Source organism: Juglans microcarpa x Juglans regia, chromosome 8D, assembly GCF_004785595.1.
Source record: "Juglans microcarpa x Juglans regia isolate MS1-56 chromosome 8D, Jm3101_v1.0, whole genome shotgun sequence".
In the NCBI taxonomy this organism is placed as follows: Eukaryota; Viridiplantae; Streptophyta; class Magnoliopsida; order Fagales; family Juglandaceae; genus Juglans; species Juglans microcarpa x Juglans regia.
This window is the reverse complement of record NC_054608.1, coordinates 20,609,517-20,617,379: the sequence shown is the minus strand read 5'-3', so window position 1 is coordinate 20,617,379 and position 7,863 is coordinate 20,609,517. Positions and strand designations below refer to the sequence as shown.

The 7,863-nt window shown below is 36.3% G+C and overlaps 2 protein-coding genes across 2 annotated transcripts; one reads left to right on the top strand and one right to left on the bottom strand.

The window, feature by feature from the left end:
• On the top strand, window positions 1-1,993 carry LOC121242267. Its single transcript, XM_041140157.1, has 3 exons — window positions 1-135; window positions 1,407-1,571; window positions 1,652-1,993. Exons 1-3 carry the CDS (start codon window positions 1-3, stop codon window positions 1,976-1,978), a joined length of 627 nt encoding a protein of 208 aa, XP_040996091.1. The 3' UTR covers window positions 1,979-1,993.
• Window positions 1,994-4,261: 2,268 nt separating this feature from the next.
• Window positions 4,262-6,679, bottom strand: LOC121242266 (protein FAR-RED IMPAIRED RESPONSE 1-like). The gene is made up of 4 exons (XM_041140156.1): window positions 6,617-6,679; window positions 6,397-6,525; window positions 4,338-6,306; window positions 4,262-4,275 (listed from the first exon to the last, which is right to left on the bottom strand). The coding sequence occupies exons 1-4, from the start codon at window positions 6,677-6,679 to the stop codon at window positions 4,262-4,264; spliced, it is 2,175 nt and encodes a 724-aa protein (XP_040996090.1).
• Window positions 6,680-7,863: the final 1,184 nt, after the last annotated feature.

The window sequence follows — 7,863 nt, the reverse complement described above, 5'->3', positions numbered from 1 at the left end:
ATGGAATCCCGCACGGAACCTGGGAACCTTCCCAAGCAAGCAACGAAGACGACGATTCACGGAGGGTGGTCATCTTCTTCAGTTCAGTTGAGCGACGTCCCCACCGACGTGCAGGAAGACGATACACAAAGGGAGGTACTCTCTTTGTCATCTTGATTGTATCTATGGATTCGCATGACCACAACCGAATCTCCCATTGGGTTTCTTTATTGAATAGATGATTTCGATTTTTCCAAACTCACCAAATCGGCAGATTACACATGATTCTTGAATAAGTGAAAACCCTAACCCGAACCCTAACCCTAACCATAACCCTTTCCCTAACCCTAACCATAATGGGAGATCTCGAAATTCTTGTGGATTTCGAAATAGCACTTGATTTAGACTCGAAATTGCAAATTATTTCGAAATACTTGTAGATTCGAAACCCTAGCCCTAATCGATAAGAAAAATATAAATACTCTGTTTTTTTTTCGTTTATCAATTCTTGATTGTTCATTTACCGTGGTTGTTTCTTTGTCTCCTTCAGTTTGAGTAGTAGTAGGCACGATTGATCTAAAAAAAAGAAAAACTAAAATGAAGGCATTTTCACTTAGGTATGATCTTTATTTTGGTAGGAAAATCAAAAAGGAAAAAAATGTGCTGGATCCCAAAAACATTGAAAGCATTGGGGGATTGAAAAAGGAGTAGGTGAAGGATTGTGTGTGCTGTTTCTGGATGATAAGTAATAGATGTACGAGCAGAATTTTTCTGTCTCCTTCATTTGTTCTTAGATTGAGACTTTTATCTTGACTAATCATTTCTTTATTTGTACATGTGTTACAATGTTACTAGGATTGTTTTTCTGGATGATAAGTAATAGATGTTATGTCATATCTTTATTATGGTTTTAAATTATACATCAGCTTTTCAAACTTAGATTGAGGAGTATCAAGGAAGAATTTAATTCCGTCATCTGTTCTTAGTTGTGTTTTATCTTGACTATATAATTTCTTTTGCAAGACATGTGTTACAATGTTACTAGGATGGGTTTGTGTGCTGTTTTCATAAGCATTGTGTGATTGATATTCATAAGCATTGTGTGATTGATATTCATAAGCATCATGTCTGAGATTTTGAATCTAGGTTTGTCTCGTCTCACATATAGGAGCAAATGATACCAAATTAAATCTAAGGTTTTGGTGGTTAACGAATCTAGGTTATGATGGGAAGAGGAAGACTTTAATTATTTGTAAGGTCCAACATGTAGAATATCTTATTAAATGTTTGGAGAGTAAGATTTGTTTAGTTTAAATGTGTGGAGACTTTAAATTGTCTTGATAGTTGATAGTCTTTTAAAGGAGATGCTGAAAGTTTAGTTTTGTTCTTGATTGTCCATTTTCCTTTTGTTTCTTATTCACCTTAAGTTTAAGAATATCTCATCATCCACAACGGACTCTTCTTCATCTTCTGGTAAACGAAGTCTGGGTCAACTATTATGCTTCTGTGAAATTGAAGCCCAACTAAGATACTCATCTACTACAAGAAATCCAGGACGACCCTTCTTAGGGTGTTCTAACTACAACACAAAGGTAACTACATTTATGTTTAATAAAAAATTTAAATATTATGTGCATCTAACATGTTTCTAAAATATTTTTAAAATAATTAGGGATTACCATATTGTAAGTATTTCAAGTGGGTAGAGGAGGATCAATACAGAAAGTCCAATCTAAGAGAAACTCACAATGAACTGTTAAGAGCCAAGAAAGAGTTGGAGAAAATACTTGACGATATCGAAAAGAGCAAGATTGATCTCCGTAGGAGAGCGGATGACATCGAGATGAGAGAGATGGCGCTATCCAATAGAAATGAAAAGGTTGTGAAGAAGGAGTTGGCGCTTATTGTACGCGAAGCTGAAATCAGACGCTCACGCACACTACTCCGGGTGTATTGGGCTGCTGCATTTGTTGTAGCATGTTACTTGTCTTGTAAATAAGTGATAAACTTACAAATAGTGTTAGCAGTTAGTTGCTATGTATATTTAAGTTGTTTATATGTTGGTTGGTGATGTTAGAACTTAGTCTGATTGTATAGTCTAATTGGAATTTTTTTTATGTTAATGACTTGTGGAGTATTTTAGTCTGATTGTATATAGTGTATATTTAATTTGTGCTTATTTATTTTTTGGATAATTGGACAAAGTTGAATGCTGCACACAAAAGGGATGAGCCAACCAAATAACACTTCAGTCACAAATAATGCGCCCCGCAAATTATTTACTGGATTGATTATTTTAGTACCTACTGGTATGCAGTTTTAGTACCTATCTAAGCCAAAGCTACGGCAATCCAGTAAATAATTCAACCATGCGCATTCTTGGAAGAAAAACTAAAATAAGGCCGACGTTCTCAATCTAAGAGTAAAGGGAGAGTAAGGGGGGTAGTATAAATAGCTTCTCCTTTTAATTGCAGTTCCATACAGGAAATTTGTAAACTCCAAACACCCAGTAGTACATGAACAAAAGCAGCAGTTGCACATAAGAATTCTTAAACTCTCACACACCAAAGTAGCCATGAATTAAACAATATTCTGCAATCCAAAGCAATGGAATAGGTACTAAAACTGCATACCAGTAAATAATTCAACCATGCACATTCTTGGAAGAAAAACTATCATAACAAATCAAAATAATGTTATGATTTGTTCCAACTACACAAGAAACCATTGCCAACAATCTTGTATCTTTTGTCAAGATTTCCAAAAAAATTACATTTACTACTTACAAAAAAACAACCAACATAAGATCTTACATGCCATATCACCACTAAGTAGAACATGATAAACTTACAAAAAACACCAATGTTTCTACCAAGAAACAAAAAATGACTAATCCATCATATCATTTCAGCTCTTGAAAATCCTTCACCAATGTTTCTACCAATAAACCTCAATGTTTCCTGCATGTGAAGTAAGATAAAAATAAAGGAATTAATATAATTGATATAGATATTCCCAATGTAATTGATATAAATATTAGCATAGTACGAAAGTCGATACTAAAATCATTCTATAACTTGGTCCAAAGTTCTATTTCAAATCTTTCAAAGATCCCTTAGACAAACAAGAGCAGACTACTAAAGGTCCACCTTCTTCTTCACTTTGATTACACGAAATAAGCTAAAAAAGAAAGAAAAGAAGCTAGTGCCTGATTACATAAGCCAGAGGTGCTTGAGATAGGTGAAAATAAGGAAGTACAGTGCAAAATATTTGATGAAGTTATCAAAATTCTAACGTTACCCGCCAAAACTCATCTACCAAGTTTGATCCCGCTGACAACCCCCACAATAATGTACCCCGACACAATAAAAAGAAATAATAAAGAAATGAATGTATCAAAACAGATCATTTATTAACTTCACTCTCTAGTACGATAACAAAACAGATTCCATATGAGGTTGTAACACAGATCATTTATTACTTTATCTATATCCTTAGCTCGTAGTACCTGGAATTAGTTCCTTGGGCTCGCCAACCACGGTTGAACCAATTGTGAATCATCCAATCCAAGTTGTCCAGGTTGTGATCCATCCAACCCAAATTGAACCTGTAAGGATTAATTTGCATAGATTAGAATAATGTCAATATTACTATTGACATATGAAAAGTTAAGAAATATTACACTTTCTTGACTCCCACCCACTGTTTGTCCAATCTGGATTCCATCAATGACAACAGCTAATTTGTCTTGAACAAGCTGGATTTCCAAAAAAAAAAAAACATGAAAATCAAATAAAAACATAAATATAACATTTCAAGTATAAATATAACAAAAGTAATATAATTGCACATAACCAACATTGGAAATATCTAACACTGATGGGCCAAATAAATTCCTGCATGTGTCTGGCACTGGTGTATCTCCTCCATCTCTCTAATAAACAAGTAGCATTGGAGAGTAAGATTGTTTTTGCATGTAATAAAAAATCCCTAGCTTTACAAATATATTTTTAAAGCTAAAATAATATTCACCTGTTTACGTTTCCGATTTACTGGTGCTTTCTTTGTCTTTCCTTTAAGTTTCCGCATCTCTTTCTCCATCTTGGATGCTCTTCGAAGAGATGGGGGTCTGCCTTTCCCTCTGACAACCAATGGACTGAGTACTTGTTTTGAACTACCCACAGTGAGTGTGTCATTTTGAGTACAACCAACATTAGAACCAGTGAGGGTAATTGATGGAAGTTCTTGATTCTCACTATATAATTCAATCATTGCATGTAACTTATGTGTCGCATCCTCAGTATGTTTAATTGAACCCGCTGCATAAGTAATCATTTGATAACAGACTTTTAATAGACTAGAATATCTGCAAGCATCTGGCCGCTGATCCCCTACATCATAGCTGCTATCGATTAACGTGTATCTCCTTTTGATATCCTTCCTCCATCGGTCTAAAATGTACTTCTCTGGCAGGGATTTTCTCCCGTTACACTTAAATACAGCGAGAATGTGCCGACATAGTATACCCCTCATCTGAAATAAACCACATGAACACTTAACATCTGCATCTTCCTCATTGAAGTCCACAGAAAACGTAACCAACTTACTGAACTCTTCCACACGAACTTCGTCCTCTACCAGATAGGTCTTTACTGCACCATCCCTCTTAAGTAACTCTGGATCCAAATCGATAATGCCGGTAAGTTGCATCTGAACTTCCCTAAATTTAGCATTTGTGTACAACTCTTGAAATCTCTTTTCGATAGGAGATCTAGATATGCAAGGAATGGTAACGCTAAATGAGTGGAAGTCCGCGTTATTTTTACTCTCAATTTTTTTTTTCAACGCACTATCAAACTGATCGACAAACTCTTTCAAGTTTGTCTTAGCATGAACGTAACCATCGAAAAAAGCATTCATGCTCTCACTGCGCTGCGTTGTACTCATCCCAGCCCAAAAACAGTCTTTCAAGAAAGCCGGCACCCAATACTCACGCTCAGTGTATAAACTTTTCAGCCAGACATTATCATGCAAGTGGTAAGTATCGATTAACTCATCCCAAGATTTCTCAAACTCGTCAATAGTATGCGTGTCATACACACATTTCATCAATGCATTCTTCATCCCACTTTTGTACGAAGCATAGGAGGACAGCTTCTCGGGCACTTTTTTCAGTATATGCCACAAACAAAGTCGATGTCGGCTTTCAGGAAAAACAATAGCTATTGCATTTTTCATCGCTCTGTCTTGATCAGTGATAATAGCTTTTGGAGCGATACCATCCATACACTTCAACCACGTCTGGAATAACCAGACAAAAGTCTCTGTATCCTCACTGGAAATCAACCCTGCTCCCAACAGAATTGATTGCCCATGGTGGTTTACACCAACAAATGGTGCAAAGGGCATCCCATACCTATTCGTCAGGTATGTAGTGTCGAATGTCACCACATCACCGAAGTATTGGTAGGCTGCCCTACTACGAGGGTCTGCCCAGAAGACATTCCTTAACCTCCCCTCATCATCCAAATCCATCAGTGCAAAGAAACCAGGATTTTTGTACTGCATTCTACAAAAATACTCTTGAAGCGCTCCTGCACCACCTTTACCAAGCCTTAGATGTCTTGCCTTGTCGATATAATTACGACAATCCTTTTCTAAAAATGAGAGGTTCTCGAATCCACCAGGGCCAACGACGAGAGATCCGAAACTCTTATTCATTCGAATACCAGCCATGTCGTTTATATCTAGGACTCTTTTTACAGAGTCACTCACTTCTCTATTACATCGAAAGAAGCGAGCCTTATTTGGACTAAGGTCATGGTTATGGGTATTATTCACTGTTGTCAACCGGAAATTTCCATCAACTTTTAAGGCATTAATTTTTGCCTTACATTCTGTCTTTCCTGTTGGACGTGGTCTAGCGACATTCAATGTCCTATTCCGAGCCTTCCCACCACGGGCACAACCAAGAGTGACATATCGGACAGTTCCATCATCTCCTTTATCAGTCCTTCTTATCATTACCCCAAACCCGCTTTTCTTACCATACTGCTTATAATAGACCATTAATTCTTCAAAAGTATTAAACTCCATTCTCGAACTTGGCTCTTGAATCGGATCACCACCAACTTCTTCCGACAAATGTGGTGTCCCGGCAATCCCATCCTCAGTTTCTTCTGAATTTAGTCTATCTTCTTTGCTTTCTTCAACTCTTTCAGAGGTACATGGAATATCAGTTTCTCTACATTTAGGTGGTTCCTCTATATCAACTCTTTCACTCGTGGCGGAATATGTAGTCATGAGAGGAGTCGGGTCACTAACATTCTGCCATGTGAAATTGACAAATCAATGACATTAAACTAAAAAAAAGGGCCAACTTATACAAACAAAAAAACAATAAGCCAATTTAATCACCACTTGAATGTTTCTTGGATCTTGCCCGCCATCAGGATATGGCGGAAAAGGCATTGCCCACGCAGGAAGTGGTCCGTAGTAATCGGGACTGGTGTAATCTACAAAGTACCGGTTACTTGATGGTATATCCTAACATAATTACACAAGTTATTTATGTATTTTGAAAATAAATATCAACTCAACATAGAAATAAAGCAACATTGAAAAAAATATAACATACAGCGGTTGGGGGATTTGAGCTAGATGGTATTTGAGGAGATGAGTATTCTTCCCCTTTTCCCATGCCGAGAAGAGATGAACTGCATAATTCCACAATCAATTACTTCATAAAAAAAATACTTAGCCACAAAACTGCAAAGTTTTATCTTCTCATTGTCATTATGACTTGCATATATGTAGAACAGAACAAATAAAATTTCAAATTTCCGCATGCTAAGCTGGACCATCTAGACAGCTAAGCTTGTCAGTATTTGCAAGTAAGAGTTTTACTCACTTATTGATGATTTCATTGGAGAAAATCAAAAGGGTCAGGCCCAAATCATTCTCTCACATACGAAAGGCACCTTGGTAGTATCAATCTTACACGCAGAGTATCTTTTGTGTGATTTTCTAGTATTTAACTGCGCATACTTCCCTGCACTTCTACTCGGGAGTGAATACAAATTGAACATGGAACTCTTAACCGGACCTCGGTTAGGGAAGGTAACTCTTGTAGTCCTAGTCCCACTTAAGAATTCTCATAATCCTTTTTAGTATGAAATAATGCAAATACATCCATTCTCTAAGATTTTCTTAAAAATAAAAAATAAAAAAAGGATTTTGCAAGAGGAGAAAGCAAATTGCAATTAGGCTTGTATTCTTGTCCATTGTGGTCAAATATAGAAATATTTAGAGGATTGCATTAATGTAGTCTAATACTAAAGTTAGCGACATTCAATGTCTTATTAGGAATTTGCCCAAACAATATATGCTAATAACAAATTTTCACTGTGCATAAGAAGGTAATTACAGTAGACGTGTGCATTATGACTTGCATGCATAAGAGGTGTGCCATGTTTTTGGGTGAGTGTTGCAAGTGTTAGGGCATGGGCTCGAGTCTTGTGATGATTAAGCTTCAATCATGTGAAATTGACATATTTTCCATCCAACCAATAAAAAACAATTGAGATATTTTTCTGATTATTGAATTAGATAATTAAAAATGATTTCTTTTAACAATCCCAAAAGCAAACATGCATTAGCAATTCTTACAAAACCATATTGCAAATTAAAGCTTCAAAATACAGGTCCCTTGAAATACTCCACTCTTGCAAATTCTACCATATTTCATCAACGTGGCCAAGCTGGCCAATACAATATGAGCTAAGAACCAATAATCATGTTCCAGACAAAAGGAAGAAGTTAATGGTTGTGCGTCCATAAGCGTGGCATAACAACAAACACATCTACTACAAAAAACAATGAATA